General features: G+C 40.8%; 1 protein-coding gene across 2 annotated transcripts; it reads left to right on the top strand.

Moving 5' to 3' along the window:
- Positions 1-811: 811 nt before the first annotated feature.
- On the top strand, positions 812-22,136 carry LOC119484542 (atlastin-2-like). 2 transcript variants are annotated; one of them, XM_037763398.1, is made up of 14 exons: positions 812-961; positions 7,264-7,544; positions 9,602-9,733; positions 9,904-10,008; positions 10,166-10,216; positions 12,463-12,519; positions 13,026-13,118; positions 13,197-13,335; positions 13,684-13,811; positions 15,529-15,585; positions 16,789-16,860; positions 16,970-17,401; positions 18,492-18,506; positions 19,402-22,136. In XM_037763398.1, the coding sequence occupies exons 1-14, from the start codon at positions 898-900 to the stop codon at positions 19,510-19,512; spliced, it is 1,737 nt and encodes a 578-aa protein (XP_037619326.1). In that variant the 5' UTR covers positions 812-897; the 3' UTR covers positions 19,513-22,136. The 2 variants fall into 2 exon arrangements, with proteins under 2 accessions (XP_037619326.1, XP_037619328.1); XM_037763400.1 differs by lacking the exon at positions 18,492-18,506.
- The last annotated feature ends 1,719 nt before the right edge of the window (positions 22,137-23,855 follow it).

Here is a 23,855-nt window from a genome sequence, read left to right on the forward strand (position 1 = left end):
ATGTTTTTTCCTTCAATGTTGCCCTAATACTCTGTAGTATTTTTTTTACTGTGGCCCTCACTGCATTAGACTTATATACTATATACTTATGGTACGTGTCCACAGGGGCGTTTTTTATCGCGAGGGGACGCGACGCTTCCCAACATTGGACGCTTGGTGGGCTGCCCCTAGAAACAAGGCACTCGGCTCCTGATTGGACGAACGCTTTCCCGCCGATGGCTGCTGCTCCCAGCTTTCAAACCGGAACCAGTATGGAGGCTCGTTTGGAAAGTTTCTTCTCTTATTTCACGTAAATAGTTCACTGAAATGTGTTTCTGAAAACATTTGAGGCGAGAAATAACCCATGCAGTTGCTGAATCTGTCTTTATTTTGGCTCGACAACGTTTAGTTTAAAAGATTATCGGGAGTTTCGAGAGGCGGCGAGTCGCGTCGGACGCCCGTGATTTGCATAAAGTAGCCAGGACCTCAACTTCATGCAAATAAGGAGCGGGCGTCGTGACGCCTAGTCTCTCGAATCGCGACGCCACGCTACCGGAATGCATTGCGCGGCTGCTTGCATAGACAATGAATGGAGAGCGTGGAAAGCACGGAGCCTGTGGACACGTACCATAAGACTATAAACTGTGTTACCTTCATCACAATGCTCAAATGTTTTGCGGCTCCAGACAGATTTTTTATTTATTTTGCCTAAAATGGCTCTTTTGACAGTAAAGGTTGCTGACCCCTGGTGTAGTGTGTACTTGAGTACTTGAGTAAATGTACTTCTTATGGAGACTATAGCTCTAGCAGGGGGGGCGGGGCTTAGACTCTGTACTTTAGGACCGCGCGGACACCATCGCGACTTCTATTTCTGTGACGTCAGAGCAGTCTGCTGCCGTTAACAGCAGGTCAAGAAAGATGGCGGCGGAGGAGAGCAGGTTGAAGCAGCAGCGGAATCACACGAACAGCATCTTCAAACAAGGTAACTAAACAATATATACGGAGAGTTAAAATCACATTACAGGTGCGGCAGATGACTGCGGGTGTTTTTACCTCAGTAAATGACGTGGTCTCTCCACCGCCGTGTAGACTGATGAAATGACTCTGCAGGCAGCAGCGCTCCGCTCCGTCGAATAACCGCCTCCTCTCTGTCGGTTAGCATCTCAGCGTGTTACCGAGCGGTGAGGTATCACTGACAACACGGCTCTCTATCGCTAGTGACGGGGACCGCGGGGGTTGTTTGAACCGACATCGACTCATTCCCCGCTGTGCGCCGGTGTATTGTCACGGAGCAGCCCGGAGAGGCGTCCCAGCTGTCCTCACCTTCAGCTGGATGTGTTTGTTGTTAGCGGAGCAGCTAACAGAGCTGCTAGCTGCTAGCCTCTTCCAGCTAACTCTGCATTGTTCCGTTCTGTTCAACATAACGGCTGATTAACGGCTCTATAACGGCTGTTTAACTGCTGTTTAACTGCTGTTTAACGGCTCTGTAACGGCTGTTTAACTGCTGTTTAACGGCTCTGTCAAAAAGCTGTCAGTTGGCGGCCGTTATCTCGTTAGCTAACCTTAACCCTACACCAGGGGTCAGCAACCTTTACTGTCAAAAGAGACATTTAGGCAAATAAAATAAATACAAAATCTGTCTGGAGCCGCAAAACGTTTGATTATTGTGATGACGGTAACACAGTTTATAGTCTGTAAGTATATAGTTTATATAGTATACAAAGAGCAAATGTACTACGGAGTATCAGGGCCACATTGAGGGGAAAAACATCTGAGATTTACAGAATAAAGTCATAATATTATCAGGAAAAAAGTCGTAATACTACGAGAATAAAGTCATCAATTTAGGAGGAAAAAAAGTCGTTATATTATGAGAATAAAGTCATAAATTTAGGAGAAAAAAGATCATAATATTACGAGAATAAAGTCATAACTTAACAAGAAAAAAAAGAAAATAACACGTAAAATTACTACTTTATAATATTATGACTTTATTCTTGAAATCTCAGATTTATTTTTTTCCTCAATGTGGCCCTAATACTCCGTCATCGTACCATAGACCTACAACATGATAAATACAAATGAAAATGTAAACAAAACACATTTATTCATTTCCATTTTTATAAATCCACAGGGAGCCACTGGAGAGGAGCGAAAGAGCCTCATGTGGCTCCTGAGCTGCAGGTTGCAGAACTCTGCCATAACGTTAAGCGAGCTAACTTAAACTGCTGTGTAATCTCTGGTAAGATAGCGCACCTTGCAAGTGGGATAACAAGGTGGTTTAACAATACATACCACCGGCTTATAGCTATGAGCTACTAATGTTAGTTTAAGACCCGTAGACTCCGCTGAATCAGGTTTATAAATCCACTGGTTAAACTAATTCTCCTCTCATGTTGGTAAGGATTGATAACCCTTAAAGGACCCCATATCGTGCTCATTTTCAAGTTCATACTTGTATTTTGTGTTTCTACTAGAACATGTTTACATGCTGTAATGTTAAAAAAATCAACTTTATTTTCCTCATACATTTGGCCTGAATATGCCTGTATTTACCCTCTGTCTGAAACGCTCCGTTTTAGTGCATTTTGACGGAATTGCAACAGAATTGCATTGCTAGGCAACAGCTTGGGTCCATGTGTACTTCCTGTCAGCTGATGACGTTCACATACACTGCAACCAGGAATGAACTGGGACACATTTAGAATGTATACGTGTAAAATTGTGTCAAGAAAAAAATATTGTATATTCGTGACATCACGAATGGGCAGATATCCTGACAGCTTGTTTCAAAAGCAGAGTTTCTGAATACGGGCTGTGTGTATTTCCCTGTTGACTGAGTGTTTAGATACTTTCACAGTATCTATATAGGACTTAAGCCTGCTTTATAATTAAAAACATGAAAATCTCACTTTTTTTATAATATGGGACCTTTTAACGTTACCGTTTAAAATCAACCCATTTTCTGACTTATTAGTCACAACTGTTATTATGAGGTTTTGCTCATAATACGAGGGACACAGGATTGGTTTTCCCCAAAAACGGGCATGGTCATGCAAGCCTACTCTTGATGACATATTGCTGGCCTGATGTATCTGAGGCTGGCTAATCTTTATCACAACCAACTGGTGATCTTCCACTGCGGCTAGGTTACTTGCAGTGGGTTAGTTTCTCTCAGCTAACTGCTAGCTAGACAACTTAACTGCTGTGAAGTTAGCCTACAAGCTAGCTGATGATGAAACCTCTAGCTTGCTGTTTTTCTTATCAGTGCTTTGTCAACATGATATCTGCTAGAAAACTTAACAACAGTCAGTGTTGGAATATGTTTGATTGGGTCTCAGCCAGCCCTGTACTGTTGATCCATTAAACACAGGTAAATTCATTTTACCTAGGTTAATAGTGGACATGAGGGTTTTGAGCTAGAAGAAGCTGGTGCTGCTTGTGTTGTTGCAGCTGCAGATAGCTCCATTGACTTTATGTGTGGAGAACTGCACACTGTGTGCTAAGACCAAAATGGGGCAAAAGTTGAGCAATGTGTCATGTGGTGTACACATAATTGTACTGGTGTGGTTATCCTCTTATTCCAGATTCACATTTTGAGCTCACATTTGAGCTCTCAAGACTAAACAATGCTGCTGCAGAATTAATATTTGCCACTAGATATTGATATACACTGATGATTACGGACCTATTATTTTATGCAGAATATAGAAAGTAGTGCTGTCAGTCGATTAAAATATTTAATTGCATGATTGTCTATGATTAATCATACATTTTGTATCTGTTAGAATTGTACCTTAAAGGGAGATTTGTCAAGTATTTAATACTCTTATCAACATGGGAGTGGGCAAATATGCTTGCTTTATGCAAATCTATGTATATAGTTATTAATGTAAATCAATTAACAACAAAAAACAATGACAAATATTGTACAGAAACCCTCACAGGTACTGCATTTAGCATAAAAAATATGCTCAAATCATAAATTGGCAAACTCAAGCCCAACAGGCAACAACAGCTGTCAGTGTGCTGACTTGACTATGACTTGTCCAAAACTGCATGTGATTATCATAAAGTGGGCATGTCTGTAAAGGGGAGACTCGTGGGTACCCAGAGAACCCATTTTCGTTCACATATCTTGAGGTCAGAGGTCAAGAGACTTGTTTGAAAATGGACATGACTGTTTTTTATCGCCAAACTTTAGCGCAAATTTGGAGCGTTATTTAGCCTCCTTCCCGACAAGCTCGTATGACGTGGTAGAAACCAATGGATTCATTAGGTTTTATAGTTTAATATGATGCCAGGAACTCTAGCTTTAAAACTGAGCCCACTACAACCTTCGAAAGATAGATTGCGTTAATGCGTTAAAAGGAATTTGTGGTAACATGTTAAATTGGCTTAACTTTGACAGCCATACTAAAAAAAAAAAGTTCTGTAGGCTTGAATTGTTTATGTAGATCTCTGACAAGGCAAGTGTTTTTTCAAAGAAGCACATCAACATTAAACTAGCAGATTTTGAATGGAGTTTTGTGTGTAATGTCTTTTCTTGCACAAGGATAGGTAGCTATAGGACTGCTGTCGGATACAATGTTGGGGGGACATGTAGGCTTTTCCTCGGTAGAGTCAGAACCTGTTATGGGTTAGTTATTGTCCTATTCCAGATTCACATTTTAAGGCTTGAACTCTCTAAACTGTAATACCAGACTATATGCTGCTGACCGTCAGCACTCAAAGACACTTTAATAACAGACATTTGAGCTGAACTCAGACCAGATTCCTCTGCTCTGCTGACGGGTGTAATGATACAGTGACCAATAGAGGGGATGACTTGATCAGAGGTTAGATCACTGTTGTAAGGAAGTTGACCAGTGTGAAGTGAATATACAGGAATCCACTAGTCAGCTTGACCTGTTAGATAAGCAGGAAAATGTGCTTATTCACTTCTGTAGTGTGTTGTATTAATGAACTAGGCTTAAAATGGATAATAGGGAAAAATTCACTGCAGCAGGCAGGAATACAAGACAACGAATATTGACAATTTCACTTAAGTTTTCAGGGTTTTTTCGCTGAAGATCTCCGTCCACACTGAACATCCGAACAGCTAAATCTTTCTTCCTCCTGTCTTCGGGAGATTTTCTTACAACATTTAGTTTAGTCAGTTCAGTGAGGATGTAGTCTAAATTAAAAAAAAAAGTAAATCCTCTCGTTGGAGAGGCTTGAACAAGATAATGTTTGACTTTTTTGCTTGATGGATAACTTGAAAGTTTTTGTTGATTATCTGTCAGCTTAACACAACATTTCTACTTCACAGTGTAGAAGTATTTTCCCTTAGGCAGCTCATGTGCTGTACAGAGAACATTGGGACACTGAATTTACCGGATCACTGGTCTTCTTAAAAGCCTCAGTTAAAGCACACATTATCGTCCGAAAGGCGTCCCAAAAACGTTTTTATGTGGACCGGTACATTCTTTACATCTTCCACAGGATGATGTGACTGTGTATATTTTACCCAGCGAGCTTTCTGCTGGATGTGGTGGATCATTGTTGTCGTGTTGCTGCCTGCAGAGCTCTCACATGGCCCGACCAGCTCAACAGTGACCTGAATAAAGACTCTTCTTCCCATGAGGCCCCAGGCCTGCTCGGTTAGCTGTGGAATCACAAGACTGCGTCTGAGTGAGCGCTGTCACGTAACCACAAAGTCACAGGTCCAGCCCCCTGAAACTTGCACACACAGTGACTTTGTCGTTCTCCAGCGATGAAAATGTTGCAGTATTTACACAAATATTTGCAGCTTTTTGCACCTGGTTTCAGATGAGGAAATCTTTTACTCTGACCTAACCAGCTGGCAACTCCAGGGTCTGAAAAGTGAAGCTAATGCTGAAGTGCTTTAAACTTGCATTCTTTCTAACAGCCAGCAAGGGGCGACTCCTCTGGTTGCAAAAAGGAGTCTGATTGTATAGAAGTCTATAAGAAAATGAGCCTACTTCTCACTTGATTTATTACCTCAGTAAACATTGTAAACATGAGTTTATGGTCTCAATCGCTAGTTTCAAGTCTTCTTCAATACAGCATGATGTTCATTTAGTAAATTAGAGTAAAATGGACCATAAAGCAGGGTATGCTTTAGGGTGTGGCTACCTTGTGATTGACAGGTCGCTACCACGGCGTTGTTTGGTCTGGGAGTTGTCTGTGTTTTCGTCTTACAACTTTAACCATTTCACAGTGTGTTTTCCGTTCATGACAGTTAATTATAACATTTTTGGCTGCCTAAAATGTCTTATTCAGCGTTCAGTTATACTTAGCTCCACCCTGCCGTGTCACTTCTGGTTGCAAAAGACAACATGGCGACCACCAGATACCAAGATGTTGACGGCCTAAATGCTGAACTCGAGGCTTCAAAACGGCAGTCTATATTCCAATGGGTTACGTCCACTTCTTATATACAGTCTATGGACCTATCTGATGAATGTCGAAGCACCCAAAAAGGGTCAAATGTGTCTTCCTGAAATATCCAGATGGCTGCAGATCAGTGAAGTGTAATTGTTGCCATACAAGGAGAGCTGAAGGCTTTACTAGTCCACAGGTTAAAACTGACTGTAGAACAACACTGACTGATGTCTATTTACTGTAAACCTCCAGCCAGCTCTGCCATCCTATAATAGAAAGCGATTCCCCTCAGCCTTCCTCTTGGCCGAGCTCCTGTGAAGCTTCACTAACTGGAGGAGGTCAGAAACTTTTTTTCCGTCCTGTAGCCACTGTCGCTTCTCAACATCAGAGTTTATTGATCCCTGAGGGGGAAACTCGGCCATCATGACTGCAGTCAGACTGCAGATAAGAAAGAAGACCTCGTCCACTCTGATGCAAACTACTTTCTTTAAGCTTCAATAAAACTGGTCACCTCTTTCTAACATACAGCGACTGAGCGAACTTTGTCAAATGGATAAAAAAAAAAAAATGGTCCAGATATAGTACGAGCGATGGTACTCTCTATTTCATAGAGAGAGTGATATTAACTGTCAGTTACTGACGGCGTCTATTTTGACCAGTGGAAAAAGGTTGGAGGTGCGCGAAACTTTGCATAAATTGAACCAGGGCGAGCAGTTTTTCCAACAAGCGACACGTCGCTCAGGCTGTTCGCTGACGCACGGAGCAGGTTAGGACATCTTCATTGGTAAAAACTGAAACAATCTGATGTTTACTTGTTCGCATCTCGTCCAGTTAGGAAGAGGTGTTGGGGAGGGTTTCGTTCTGGTCGGTCAATCTTTAACCACAACTTTCCCTCAGGTGGCCACGGGTTTAAATCGGACACATCCCCGATGAGGCGTGAGGAGGAGGACGAAGACGACCTGCTGGAGGAGGAAGAGGTGGGCGTGGCCAGGCCGGTGCAGATCGTGGTGGCGGATGAGGAGGAGCACTCGTTCTCGCTGCACGAGGAGGCGCTGGAGCGGCTGCTGCTGCAGGAGGAGGTGCAGGACCTCCACGTAGTCGTCGTCTCCGTGGCCGGAGCTTTCCGCAAGGGCAAGTCCTTCCTGCTGGACTTCATGCTGCGCTTCATGTACAAACAGGTACACTCACCATTGACTGAAGTCATGTTAAACATGTCTCTGCCAAGGCTCTACAGCTGTCTGAATTAAAGAGTTAATGTTAATTATTTGTCCAGTGAGGTTTTGATTGGATTTCTACAGGAGTGGTAGAATTGTCAATGCAAAATTAAATCTTCTTCACCACATTAAACCATAAAAACACTTGATGAGAGTGTTCATTGTTTCATTGGAACTCTTTTAGCTGAGAAACAAAAAAAATTCCAGTAAACTTCCTGTTAGCTGTGGTTGATATCCTGCAGCAGGAAATGACTCCGGTTAACATTTTTGAACCGTTTGAAACCATGACCGGTTTTTAGAGAAAACTGAGTGTCTGTGTTCATCTGTGACTCAATCTTTGTCCGTGTTAATCTAGGGTAAGCACTGAGGAACATTCTGGAGGGTTTCATGATGCTGTAAAGAGGATTTTAGGCCGACACAATGCCGGGTCTGTGGCTGGGCCTCCGCAGAGCTCACTGCTGCTTATTCCACACATAAAAGCCATCTTTATGCATAGGATAAGCCTCGCCCACACAGGTCAGGTCATGGTAGGGCTGCTTTTTACGCACCTCACATAGGTCTCAAAGTATGAGCTGGGAGAATGGGATTAGACCGTAGAGCTTTTTCATGTTTCAGCTGATGACGAAGAAGACATGAATTTGTCTACGGTCAGATATTTCTCTTCACCATAGAAGATTTCCCTTTCACAGACTGATTTATGGTAACATATTGCAATCATATTTTATGTTTTTATGCAAGTTCTACATCAATATAAAGTACCTTGATTTGTTACTATTTAATTTACTGAATTAACAACAATACCAGACTTTATGTCTGTATTCATCTTTGGTTTGTGGCGTCGGCTATTCGTCACCTTTGTCTTGGCCGATTAGTTGCATTTAAACGCGCTGCACAGACTACAGCCGACGGCCTGCGTGAGAGGAAATAATTCTCCACACCAGCAGGCGGCGGTAGTCTGTATCCGTCATTCAAAAAGGGAAACCGGAAGACAGGACTGCGGATACACAACAAGCCGTTGTTATGATACGTACATGTATCATCATGTTCAACAAAGCGGTGTTTGATGACCATTTTCACACCACTCTCATTAAACATGCTGAATCGGCCGAAAAACTTCCAACACGGGCAAACTAGAGCCGACGGTGCAGGACACACCGAAAAAACACGGCCGACCGTCGGCTTGGTGTGTCAGGGCCTTTATACATAAACAGTTTACCAGAAAATTATCTATATTGCGTTGTGTATTGTATTCATATTGCCCACCCACACTAACCATCAGTTCTTAGATTAATTTTCCTTCCTGGTACCTGCTGAGGTCTTTCACAGTCACAACTGAAGTTTCTGTTTAAAGCTGCTATAGGTTAAAGGATAGGTTCCTTTAATGTCCGGCTTAATACAAAACTCACATCAGATGTACGTTGACAGTCGTTGGTGGCTGTAATCATTCCTCCTGTCCTGTCCTGTCCACGACTACACTGTAAGAGATGAGGACAAAATCTTTCAAAATAAATATGGAAATGTGAGTGTTGTGTTTCATGGACATGAATCTGAAACTATCTTAGTGTCAGGTCTCTGCAAGGGGATTTCCAACAGGTATTGAAATAAACTGGAAACCACAGGTGGCAGGAGAAGTAATGTAAGACCCAGAAATCTGCTTGAAAACAGTCCTGCTGTGTGGATCTGCTGCTCCTCGGTCATTATACACAATAACTTTAGCTACAGAATAATGTCGAGCTTCGGCTGTAACAGATTGACAACCAGTCAAAAACACTAAAATTACGTTCTTCTCTTTTCCGAGTTCTCGTTTCATAGTTTTGATTTCAGTTGAGCAAATGTAACCAAAAGAAATTACAAATTGTTGTCATGGTCTTGCATCAATACATCAACACAGTGTAATCTTACTGTCTGTGAAAAGGCAGCATTTTTGGTGCATAAAAACACCAACCAGGATATCTGTATGTAATATTATTGGAGCAGGAACAGTGCGATGACCTCTCCACCCTCTTCTTGTCTCTGTCCAGTCGGGTTCATGGGTCGGCAGCGAGGAGGAGCCTCTGACCGGTTTCACCTGGCGAGGCGGCTGTGAGAGGGAGACCACGGGCATCCTGGCCTGGAGCGAGGTGTTCGTGGTGGAGAAACCAGACGGCTGCAAGGTCAGTTCACAGGCCGACACCCAGTCATCGTTTTCTGAATGCTTTAAATCCTCCCTTTCAGTTTTCTTCCAAGGCATTGTAGTGTGTGTTCACATCAATCCCAACTAATTACACAAAATAATCTAGTTGTAGTGCGAGCTGTTGGAATGAAATATGTGTTGTTCTTGCAGGTTGCAGTTCTACTAATTGACACACAGGGGGCGTTTGACAGCCAGTCTACCATCAAAGACTGTGCCACGCTGTTCGCCCTGAGCACCATGACCAGCTCTGTTCAGGTAAGCTGATTTTTATCATTCAAATTGTGCTGTTAAGTGTCAAACAAGCTTCAGTGTCCTGTGTGCGTGTCGGAGGTTGTAAAGTAATAAAGGTCTCAGTGTGATGGCACCCGGTGACTTAACAGGTTGAGGTGTTGGTTTGTTGTGTGTATTTCAGGTGTACAACTTGTCCCAGAATGTCCAAGAAGATGACCTCCAGCACCTCCAGGTTAGTAATCAACTTGTAGACAAATTTACAAATGGCTCACACTGAGTAGAAAACGACTGGATATTATTTATCTGTAAATTTGATAAATGAATAGTATTTAACTTAATATTAATATGATGTGCAAGGGATAATGTACAGCGAGCGGGTCATTATTGTGGCAATGGGGTCTTCAATCACCCTGAAGGGGTTCATTTTGCAGTAATGACCTGCTCGCTGTACATTATCCCGCTTATTACACGGCTACTTATTAAAGAAATCAATAATTTTACATAACATTTTTTTTAAATGACTTTTATTAGGACTGTCAATGCGATGATAACGCGTTAACGTATATTCGTTTTAACGCCACTAATTTCTTTAACCCTTTAGGTGAAGTAGGCGAGATTGGAGCAAATATGATTTAAAAAAAGTTATTTTTATAAAACGGTCACTATATCCTGACAGTGGTGCATGAGACAGGTAATCTGAAAACAATCATGTGCCTCTGTGTCCTCCGGTGCTCCTGATGGCATCTGCACGATTTCACAAACTGGAGGAAAACAAGCAATCAGAGCCGAGCTGGAGTCTGCCTTCTCTGAGCAGCTGTCAATCACTCGCAAACTCCGATCAAACGGTCAAACTAGGCAGCGCTGATCAAATATGAATCAATATTCTGTCACTGTAATGCCTATACTTTCACCTCAAATGTTTTCAGAAACATCTTGTAGTGTAGTGTTTAGCTGTAAAATGAGAACGTTTGTGATCCGGCAGCCATGTTGAGATCAATTGAGGAAATACCAAGCACCGCCCACCAGCCGAAGCAAACTTGACTTTTAGCTAACCGTGTTAAACAATCCTGTTAGTCCAGTTTTGGACAATTTTTTACTTTCCTCTCCTGATAACAAGTAGATATGTTCCGATTTTCCTCCCCGATACCGATTCCGATACCAGCGTGATTAAAAAAAAAATATATATATATATATATATATAGTTATTAGGGCTGACTCAAATGCTTCGACTGTTGCCATGGTAATCAACCTCCAAATCAGTATTCAAATGCTTCGGTTTTACTTTATTTTTTCATATAAATTGGTAATAATAATTTATAAATCCCAAAATAGACCATGAAATGAGGAATAATCCCACATATTTCTCACCGAAGCTTCAAAACCCCAAAAATGGTATTCGGAACAGCCTTAGTAGTTATTATTATTATTATTATCATTATTATTATTAATAATGATGATGATGATAATAAGAAGAAACAGCTGTTTTCTACTGACCATGTTTGGATAGTGAACAGTAGTTGCCAGTGGCAGCCAGGATACATCCAGGGTGGCAGCACAGTGAAGGCGACTGTTTTTGAGCCGCGACGAAGAATTGATTTCCAGTTAAACAAGTAGATTTTTTTTCTGGGTTAATAAATTATGGTATCGGATCAGCGCATAGACTGGCGTACTCGCTGATACCCAATCCCAAATTTTGGGCAGTATCGGACACATTTCCGATTGTGTTATCGGTATCAGAACAACTCTAATAACAAGGACTCTGACTGCTTTCACTGTCCGACCTGACAGAGCAGCTGCATGTTGATTTCTAGTCCAACAGATTTACAGCAGCATTTCTGTTAAAGCTCATCCTTCTTGTGAGTGAAGAGCTCCATATCAGGTGTTTTATGATGTGTTCAGGTCAGGATTAACTGCTGAACTCGACCCAGCAGCAGGCTGCCTTATGAGGCAGAAAGCAGCTCAGACTGGAAGCCTGACAGAAGTCTCTCACCGTTCTCTCCCATCTTTGGTCCCAACTGCTCATCACTGCACTTCAGAGATCATCTGTCAATCAAACAGTGAGGGCGGGGTTACAGTTTAAGTTGTGTGCATTTTTTTCTCCTCACAAGTTGAATGATGACCACATGGTTCTGCACATGTTGGATTATTTAAAGCCAGATTCCTTGGAAAAATGTTGAGATTCTTAATTTAAAACAGGTGCTGACAAATCGGCTGCATTGAGGCAGCGAACATCTGTCAGGCTAAACTCAACCCAGTTTTTCTTCTTTTTTATTCCAAACAAAAACAAACATTATCACTTGCTGCAGCACAAAAGACTTTTCAGACAGCGAGCGTTTAGAGCAGCAAATGGAAAAGCTTTCATGGACCGGATAAAGCAGAATGAGATACGCACACATTTGTTCCCACACTAATTGAGCTTTATGACTGTGTTGTGATGTTTGATTAGATTTTAAGCTGCTGGTTGTTTCCTCTCCTCAGCTCTTCACTGAGTACGGACGACTGGCCATGGAGGAAGTCTATGAGAAACCCTTTCAGGTGTGATCTGCGAACCACGTTCACTTTCCTCATAATATTCACAGAGTTAGATTTTAAGAGACTTGGTTTCTGACACATAAACAACATTTGAACTTCAGTCCTCAAATGACTAAATGAGACCTTCTTAATGACAATAAGCATAAGCTTTGTCTTGTCCCTCTTCTTGGGGTGAGCTGTTTTAGATGCTCGATGTTAAAGGGATAATTTGGGTTTGATGTGGGGTTGTATGAGGTACTTATCCATCGTCAGTGTATTACTACCTACAGTAGATGACAGTCGGCACGCCCCCAGTTTGGAGAAACAGACAGGAGTACCAGCACGGAAGCAAAGCAATGTATTGCTGTGGACGGGGGAAGCAGCAAACTGTATTTTAGCCACCTAAAAAAAGTAATATATCAGTTTAAGTGTACGCTACATTTAGAATATGTTCAACACTGTACCTTACCGTCAGACAGCTTTTTCCAATGGGGAATGTGAATGTAAGATGAATGTGCCCCTCTGTTCAGAGTCTGATGTTCCTGATCAGAGACTGGAGTTACCCCTACGAACATCCGTACGGTCTGGAGGGAGGACAGAGCTTCCTGGAGAAGCGACTGCAGGTTAGTTTCACCAGTCAGGCTGAAGTCTCTCTGGTTTAAACATCGTCATACTGATGATGTGTTCACGTCTGTGATTAGGTGAAGCAGAACCAACATGAGGAGCTGCAGAACGTCAGGAAACACATCCACTCCTGCTTCTCCAACATCGGCTGCTTCCTGCTGCCTCACCCTGGCCTCAAGGTGGCCACCAACCCGCACTTTGACGGACGGCTCAGAGGTAAAACACTAATGCAGACACAACCAATCCACAGTCCACCTGCCAAGCCTGGCAGCAGCGCCTTGTATTAACTGTAGTCTTTGGATGTTCCGCCTGCTGATACCAGAATAAAGTGCATTGCAATAATCGAGTCTGGAGGAGATAAAAGCATGGATGACCCTTTTCTAAATCAGCAGGGGAAAGGAATGACCTGATCTTAGTAAGCTGTCTCAGTTGGGCAAAACAGGACTGCACCACTTTAGTCACCTGAGCATCAAATGACAGTTCAGGGTACAAAAATAACACCTTTATAACTTTTTATGACTTTATGTGATGGGGTTGGTGTGTGTGTGTGTGTGTGTGTCTCAGATATCGATGAGGAGTTTAAGAAGGAGCTGGTGAACCTCGTCCCGACGCTGCTCTCTCCAGAAAACCTGGTGGAAAAAGAGATCGGAGGAGTCAAAATCACCTGCAGAGACCTGCTGCACTACTTCAAAGTGAGTTTATATCTGTGGGTGTCTGTATCCATAGATACACAACAGTAGATCCGACATTACATCAGAACTAATTTGATAGCCGTCCACCATGAATGTTGTTGTCGCTACTGCATTGCATTGTGGGATATTTATGCAGCCGTAGTATCCAGAGTAGCATACTGTAATATTTCACCAGAAATGGTTTTCAATTTGCGTACTATTGGTTTCGGACATACTAAAATAGCTCACATACTGTTTGAGCATACTAAATAGCATGTTAGTGTGGATGCAACCTATGTCTGTATTGCTTCCATCTATGAGATCATCACTGTCAGTAGGATGACACCAATTTCCTGAATCATTTCAAAATAAGTTCCAAAATATAAATGTGCATTGTAGTGTCCTGGAACTTTAAATGTCCTGAACAGATAAAACTATATTTTCAGGAACTTGAAAAATAAAGCTTTACAGACTGCCCTGAAAATGTGAGTCTGCAGTTTATTAGGAGAGAGAATTATAGTTCTTTTCAGTTACTAATTTCTGTTTAGTAAGTACGAATATGTTTATTATTTTTACCATTTCAAAATCCTGGTTGAAAGCGCTAGAAAAAGCTAGTAATAGGGCTGTTGCAATATTGCAATACCGCGCTTTTGACTAGACAACTGCAGGGGATGGATAGCAACCGACACAACCGCTATGTTCACATTCTTTCTTGTTAAATTCTTTGCAGTGGGAGTGCTGCATATTTTGCATATATCCAGAGCAAGTATTCTACCTTGTGTGGACATTTTTACTTCTGTGGATATTAAGTATCATAGCAACCAGACAACCAAAGCGTCTCAGCCTCATTGTCCTTCTGAGTTCTGCTTTTAACAATTATCAAGTATTTCATCTTTGTCATTTACAAAGTAACAATATAAGTACTATATAGAGCACTAAAATCAGGTTATTGCAGGGGAAATTCCTTCACCGCGACAGCCCTAGCTAGTAAGTGGACCTTGAGTTCAGGGTTCCTACGGAGTATGGAAAAATATGAAACTAGCATTTCTTAAAAAAAAATTGATCATACAAGCAGCGTGTTTTTCATGGCGTTTAGAGCAGGCAGCCAAAACATTTACCACTGTGTGAGCGAGTGCAGGCCAGAGCGAGCTAGATGTCGTCAAAAGCAAGGAATGAAGTATATAGTATAGAAGTATATGTCGTCGACTAATAAGCATTTTCGTTTTAAGACTAAATCTAAAATAGCTGCCAAAATCAACACTGCTGTATGAGCTACTGAGCTACAATCTTCTGGCAATTATTTGGCAACATAATAGTATAGTCTACATAGACACAATGCAACATACATGTTAACAGTTGGGTTTTAAAACCCTTTATTTACATAATAAACATCTAGCTATTTGTACTCGGATGTCAAATATCATCTGAAAAAGTATATAATTTTTAAATGGAAGATGTTTAGGAACCCTGTAAGTTGGAATTGTGTTACTGAGCTCTGTTCAGTGAGAAAGAAGCTGTTATCACCTTTCTTTGGTGGTTAAACTGGTCATAAGTTCAGGTCATCTCAGGTAACATTAAAATGTAAAGACGAAAGTCTTGGAAGTTTTTGGGTATTTTTGCAAATCCCCTGCTGTCCTTTGGATGTCGTCTTTGTATTTGTATGCCTCCAGAAATAATTTAGAGTTGGACTCAGTACTGTTTCTCTGCACCTTCTGTTATCTGTCTGTTGTGTTTTCAGGCTTACATGAAGATCTACCAGGGAGAAGAGCTTCCTCACCCCAAGTCAATGCTGCAGGTCAGCTCTGCTCATACACAATATAATGAAGATAATCTCACTGTTAAACAGCGCCGCCTGCTGGACAGTTAATATCATATTTAATTAAAAAGACAAGAACAGATTGAGTATATTCTTTTTAACAGAGCTGAATAATCAGTTCTCTTTATTAATAATGTTCTTCTCACTGAGGAAAACTTTCTGAATGGTTCAGATATGTTTATATATGAGTTGATGATACATTTGTAGTAATATATATCCTGTGTAAATATTAGGGCTGTCAGTTGATTGAAATATTTAATTGTATGATTGTCAATAGTTAATCACGATTAATCGCAAAGTAATTGCACATTTCTTATTGGTTTTATCACAAAACGTCTCTTAAAGGGAGATTTGTCAAGTATTTAATACTCCTATCAACATGGGAGTGAGCAAATATGCTTGCTTTATGCAAATGTATATTTTTATTACTGGAAATCAATTAACAACACAACACAAACGTTAAAACAAATCTTGCATTAAAGCATTATTATTTATTCTACACCAGTCTTCTGAAACACGCACCTGCTCATAAAAAACTTTCTCCATAGCGGTCAATTAACAACGCAAAACAATGACAAATATTGCCCAGAAACCCTCACAGGTACTGCATTTAGCATAAAAAATATGCTCAAATCATAACATGTCAAACTCAACAGGCAACAACAGCTGTCAGTGTGTCAGTGTGCTGACTTGACTATGACTTGCCCCAAACTGCATGTGATTATCATAAAGTGGGCATGTTTGTAAAGGGGAGACTCGTGGGTACCCATAGAACCCATTTTCATTCACATATCTTGAGGTCAAGGGACCCCTTTGAAAATAGCCATGACAGTTTTTCCTCGCCAAAATTTAGCGCACGTTTGGAGCGTTATTTAGCCTCCTTTGTGACAAGTTAGTATGACATGGTTCTTTAGGTTTTGTAGTTTCATATGATGCCAGTATCTTCACTCTAGCTTTAAAATTGAGCCTGCTACGACCTAAAAATCATTAAAGAAATCAGTGGCGTTGACACGTTATTGCGTTAACTTTGACAGCCCTAGTAAATAACATTAACAACAGTATATCCATCAGATCAGGATCAGGAGCATATCTCATTTTTAGTAAAAGGACTCTGTTGATCTGTAATGATGTGTTTACCTCACTTCTCCATGTTGAATCTATGTTTTGTCATCTGTTACCTAGGCAACAGCTGAAGCTAATAACCTTGCAGCTGTAGCAGGAGCCAAAGACTTGTACCACAAAAGCATGGAGCAGGTAAGGCATCCCAGCATGCTGTTACTGGATATCAGAGGCGTTTGGTTGATAAGATGAATAACTTGCGTTCAGATTTTTAAAACGACCTTGTCCTGTGTTCTGTTCGCAGGTCTGCGGCGGAGACAAACCCTACATTTCCCCGGTAGAGCTGGAGCGCCGTCACGGGGAGCTGCGGCAGGCGTCGGTGCGACACTTTCGCTCCGTTAAGAAGATGGGCGGAGAGGATTTCTGCCGGCGCTACCAGGAGCAGCTGGAGGCGGAGCTCGACGAGACCTACGCCAACTTCAGCAAGCACAACGAAGGCAAGAACATCTTCTACGCTGCACGGACGCCCGCCACGCTGTTCGCCGTCATGTTCGTCATGTACGTGGTGTCGCTGGTCACGGGCTTCGTGGGTATCAACTCTGTAGCCACGCTGTGTAACCTGGTGATGGGCGTGGCTCTGACGGCACTCTGCATCTGGGGTTATGCCAAATACTCTGGAGAGTTCCGCGAGGTCGGAGGAGTCATCGACCAGGTGGCTGAAACCCTCTGGGAACAGGTGAGAGGACGAGCCTCGTCTGCTTTTACTTGTCTGGTCTCTGCTCTAGTCTTTATGTCCGTCTGTCTTCGCCTCTCTGGTTTCAGTCATCAGCGATACTGAAAGCTCCTTTAATCAACTGATTCTGTTACTTCTGAATAACTGAAGGTAGTGCTTTTCCATCAGGGTTATTATCGTAAAACTGAAACTAAAATGAGCAGTAAAAAATAATGTTCTAAACTGAATAAAAACGATATCCTTTAAGAAAAACTAAACTGAAACGACATTGCCTGGTTGAAAAACAATTAATCAATATAATAATCAGTAGAATACACAATTACAAAAACAGTCGATAGCTGCAGCCCTAACTTCGAGGACTAGTGAGGTCACAACACCAAAAGGCTGATGAAGGGCTGACCATTGTTCTCCTATGGTATGACGTGCCTTCCGTGCATCCTGTTTTTCTAGCGTTTTTTAGATATGCATAAAAGTTAAAATATTTTCAAAATCCTTTTTGCTTGATGAGACCTGGTTGAAGACAAGATCGGTAGACTAATAGTAGACTAATAGTGAACAAATAGGGCCGTTTATTAAACCAATACTTTCAAGGTGCCACCTGAAATGTGTCAATAATACTAAATAACGGACGGAGTAAAACTGGAGTACTGAAAGTTGGCATCAGATGTCTGGATTCTTAGTCTTGATATTTATTCTCTTTTGCACAGCTGTGCGAGTTTAAACATTACACTTTGATTCATTTAGAGGTTTAGTTGTTTTTGTAATGAAAGAAGAGTTTTGAGACTAATAAAGTGATAAAATGATCATTTTGGTGTCTGTACTTAAACTCAAATTTCAAACCAAACTCAACCCTGTGGAAAAAACTACCTCTTGTAAAACAGCTCTTTACTTTAACTCAGAGCATGTGTGATATAATTCAGCTCTTCAGTCAGTGCTCTTCTCTTAAACTATAGTTAAGCTATAGGTAAACAATAGTTAAGACTCAGCGCTGATGCTCGATTCACTTCAACACATTTGTCATCCTTCACCTTCTCTTTCTCATCCTCCTCTTCCTCTAATCCTTCCTCTTTATTTTCTCTCTCAATGCCTCCAGAGGACTCCACGAAAGGTAGGTTTTAACTACCTGTATAAGTTCCTTCGCTTGGTCCATTTGTGTAAAAAGATCCTCAAACAATTTATGGACATAATGAGACGATTTTAAATTTGCAAAACATTCTTTTATTTATTTTATTTAACCAAGCAAGTCAATTAAGAACAAATTCTTATTTACAATGTCGGCCTGGCAAAAGGCAAAGCATCTTGAGGGTGGGGGGGTAGAGGGTAAAAAGAAATATCAAAAGTTAAAAAGACAGCACTGGCACATGACACATGACAGCATCCGTAGCTTCTTGAATGTGAGCTTCACTCGTCAGTATCAAACCTGCAAGAATTTATATTAGATTCCACTAGAGGAGACGGTTGTTACATTTCGGTCTACAACATTTAGGCAAAAATGCTTCTCAGTTGAGACAGCCGGGATGTGAAATTCTTTACCACGGAGTATCAGAGAGTTCAGTTCTTTTAAACATTTAACATTTTTTTCGAAAACGTGTTTGAAGGACAATCAGGTATGTAGTCATTGAGCTAAGAGACACTGAATGTGGCCAGAATTGGTACTGACTGACTGTCTCTTAATGGTATTGGGATTGCTGATTGTGTGCTCCATAGTGGGAGTTTAGTATAGTTCTTCTGTTGTTTGTATCGGGGTGGTTGTTAATCTTTGTTGAAAGAGAACCAATTCCAGAAATAAAACAGATTTGCTTAATATACACTCAATTTTAAGCAGCATATTCTGCAGTGATTACAAACATGATAAACTGTTATGAGTGAAAACACAAGTATGAAAATGTATAAATTCTAAAGGGCAGTTGGTGGTAAAATAATCCTTTTATTTTCCAGAACCATTATAATATTTAGGGCCTTGCACTCCTCCACCTGACCTCCTTCTCCTCCTCTTCCTCCAGATTTTCTCCAAACTCTTCGAAGTGGCTCGGAGTCGAGTCCCGTTGGCAAGCCTGATCCCGGCGCCGCGACCCCGGCTTGCCTCAAACAACAATGTCAAGAAGAAAAACTAGCAGCACGCCATCTCGTTCCCATCACGTTTATTCCCCCTCTCCCTCCCTCACTCTCTGCTCGGTTTTGAAACAACGTTTTTTAGGACGGTTTGAGACGTGTAAATGAGTTTTTGTTCTCTGACTGTAGATGGAGGTTCCTCGCCGTGCTGGCTGTAGGTTTAAGGACTCGCTGTAGATCCGGAGGAAGCAGTGTGATGTATTTTATTATTTGTCAGTGGGCGGGGTTAAGGTATTTATTGGTGGGAGGGGCCATTATACTATCACCGAGTGTCATCCAAGGTGCGTGTTCGCCTGTCGGACGACGACTCAACATTAATGATTCCCATTTATGTGAATGTATGAATGAAGAGCATGACCACAGACCCTCCTCATGGTTCCCCCTCCTCTCCTCCCTCCGGTCGTCTCCGTCAGGTTGGTTTCTGTCGCTGGGCGGCGTCACGAGGAGGAGTCACAACCAAAGTTTACAGCTTTACTCATAGGAGGCTCTCAGACTGAGCGGACTGACAAACAGGCAGGAAACTGCAGCTGACGCAACGTTTTTAGGACTTCAACAACGGTTCGGTTTCAGGGAAATGTTACAGTTTTGCTTACTTCTAACCCAGAATCACAAACTCATGGATGTGTTAAACAGTTAGACTGGTCCAGTCAGCAAACAGGCCTCCAGCTGTGAGGATGTCAAAAACTCTGCAAACTTGAATGCTTGTTGAAATGACAACAAATCTGTCAGGAGATCATTGAGCTTGGAGATTCATTCTCGACCACATATCTGTGGTAAATATTCACTTGGCTCTTCCTGGAGCTTTCAACAATATCCCACAGTCTTCTTCAGTGAATTGAACTTGCTGTCATCATGTAACCTCAGTACAGGACTCGTGGGTCATGTGGGATACGGTCGAAAGCTCACAGAGTAAATGTCAGCTTAGCATTACTCGTTTTTCATCGGTGGTGTTCTCATACTTGGTGGTTTTAATGTCATTTTTTACAGCGCTGTGGGAGCAGATAACAGGATCAGATGTTCAGTGTGATTTCATGTTTTATATTTTAAATACCGACAATATAAATACAGAAATGACAGCGTGTCGTTAAATCAGAGTTGAACGGTGTTGGTAGTCGTTTCGAGCTCTTGTGAGTTTGCTAAAATATTCTTAATTTTTTTAAAACCCACATCATATATATATAAACTATTTTCACTCTGCATCTTCAGAAACATTAGTAAACAAAACTATGTGACACTAATCGTGATTCCAACTTGCATGTGGCTAACAAACCACAGCAGCACCATCATTTGATTTTGAATCTACTAATTTATAATCAGTACCGGTATACAGGCTTCAGATGCTTCTACATGCTTGACTCTTTCTGCATAGAGAAAACCTGCAGATAAATTAGTTACTGTTCCAAACAAGACGTCCATGAGTTTGTCCGACTCTGTTAGTAAAATAAGATAGATTTCCCACAAAACCAGCTGGACCTTGAAGTAGCCTGCTAAATGTTGACTTGATTATCTTATCTTAATTGTTATTTTCAGATTAACAGTAATGACGTGTTCATGATTTTCAGTATTAAACATATTTTTCTTTTTATTATTTAAAGGTTCATAGTTCAGGGAGATGTTCAGATTGGATCTCATGTCTGGAGTCGGGGGACTATTAGGAACTATTTCTTGACGGTTTATCCTTCCACCGCGGCTCCAACTCAACTAACATGAGATCCAAAAAAGGTTAATACTATGAACTATTCCTTAAGCCTTTAATGATCTCTGGATTCATATATTGGGTTATCAGGCTTCTAAACATTTAACCTGGTAGTTCATGATGATGATCCTCTTGATCTGACTGCCAGAAGTTTCAGAGAATAAAGCTTTTAAATTTGTTCCTCCAGTCCAGCTCAGCTGAGACCTTGTAGATAGTATTTAATAATTGTTATTTAACTTGAGTGTTATTCCCTCTCTGTCATTCCTCCTCTTCATCTTGACAAATCTTAAAGACTGAACCACCTCTTCTTGTTTTTAAAGCACTTGAAACCGTTTAGCAAAACACTAAGAATCATTTCATGACCCACATAGAATATGAACACTTTGTTGAGATGATGTCCGTGTTTCCGTTTTAAAGCCAAAATCCGTGAATCGGATGAATGAAAGGTTCATTCCAAACATCGACCTCATCACATCGTTGTTTTCCTGAATCCTATTTTCTTAATTTAATCATCATTCCATCCACAACAACATCACCACTGTGTGCTTTTTGTTTTTGTACAGTTTAGTTTTTTACAGCCTCATCCACACATAGGGCATGTGTATGAAATATATACATATATAAATATAAATTTTCTAGACCTTTTTGTAGCTGGAAGAACTAGAACTTGGGTGGTAGACCAGATTCAGCTCACTGGATGTAAAGGAATGCTTTCGTGATTTGTGGATATGTCTAATAAATTCCTTTTTTATATATATATTTGTAAATTTAATCTTACATGAGCACTGCGATTCCACCCCCTGCTGGCAAAGAATGTTTATAATCTGGATCTTTTTCTTTTCCTTTCTTTTTTTGTCTTCTGTTGCATTTTAAAGTTATTTTCGTTAATTTATTTTTCAATACAATATTAAACCAAACTCCTACAACACACAGAGCGGTGTCGGCCCCTTCTTAAATGTTATGTTTTTATTATGCAGACGTCTGGAAGGATATTGTAGACCCTACTAATGGGAATCACGGAGCAACGTATGGAGCTAAGATGTAAAAAGTCAATTGTTCGTTCCATTGCAACATCAGCGCCCAGCAGCAAAGCTACGCTTCCGCCATTTTGGGCTGAAAGTGACTACCAGACGACAGTTAAACGTCCGCCTACAAAGTGCTGTACACTGTATTTTCATAATATTATGGTCTTTACTGAGATGGTCTGTGTTGAACAATAATTATATTAAACTTTTTTGCCCGGCTGCTTCCCAGAGGAGCATAAAGTGAGCGATGGACATAAATGGAAGTTAGAAAAATCCAGCACACAGATTTTGAGAACAATCTCAAACGTTTTCATGTCAACGACCTCCAAAATAGATGTACAATAGACCACAGACCATGGATATATAAGAGGTTGTGTCCTGTGCTTTTGACCTGCGTGTTAGTAAATAGCCTACAACTATTAAATTCTGTTTCTGTCATGCTACTAGCTACTGGCCGATAGCCGGTTGTTTGGGAACAGAGATGTTAATGCATCCACCACGGTACAGGCTTACAGCATACAGCCCATGGGTGTATTATAAGATAATAAAAGTGATGAATTACAGCCAATATATCCATTATCACAGCCACATACAGCTAGCAGGAAGCTGACCGGATGGGATCAGAAGCTGGGTCTGATGCACGTTTAAGATGCTGAGGAAAATAAATCTGGATTCAGCTATTAGTTAATTTCACAACTTTTAGGACATAATAATTGAAATGAGGGTTATTTAAGTGTTCGTACTGGGAAGTTGATTTACCTAAAAAAAACTTTATAGATCTACAGACTCACTGGCGTTTTCAGTCCAAAATGGAAGCAGCGCTACCGCAGCGCCGTTGAGTGGCTGTTGTCTAAAAAGCACCAGAGTTTTGCCTCTTTGCTTCTATACTCTTTGAATATCATTATCTGTCACCAGAGAGTTCAAAATGATTGAATCATGTCCCCTGTGATCATTTCTGCTTAAATGGATTAACTTGAGTTTATCATGTGAGAACAAACTATATTTACCTTTAAATTTCTCTGTTTTAACAGAGTCATTATAGTCACACTTCCCCTTAATCTTCATATATTTAGAGAGTTACAAGATCTAAAATAAATGTAAGTTTTAAAGCATAAATGAAAAAAACTGAATGCAGCAGAGCAGAGAAACCACCAGAGGGCGGCTACACTTATAAACCACTTATTGACTGACCGAAGAAGAAAATTAAGACTTGAATGATTGATATCGTAATAATACTATTCAATAATAATCATCTTTATAATGATAATAGACATGACATCATACAGTGATTATATTGGAAAATATTAAGTAAAAGCAGAGACCACAGATAAGATACATTTACATATGCAAATACAGTATATTAGAAAGACATAGTTGTCCTGATATGATACCATATTATACTGTTATTATTATAAACTCACTGGTAAGAACAATAGATCATAGAATAGTTGTTTAATTGAGATGTTCTATTTCTATTCTATTCCTGTTTTTCATGACTTTAAATTACCGAATTTGTTCACTTTAAAGAGGACCTATTATGCTTTTGGTTTTTTTTTCCCTCGACTGACGTCACCTGGTAAATGGTTGAGTGTGAGAGGCTGCAAGGGCTTGATATAAATATGAC

The sequence above is a fragment of the Sebastes umbrosus genome, chromosome 3 (assembly GCF_015220745.1).
Source record: "Sebastes umbrosus isolate fSebUmb1 chromosome 3, fSebUmb1.pri, whole genome shotgun sequence".
Taxonomy (NCBI): Eukaryota; Metazoa; Chordata; class Actinopteri; order Perciformes; family Sebastidae; genus Sebastes; species Sebastes umbrosus.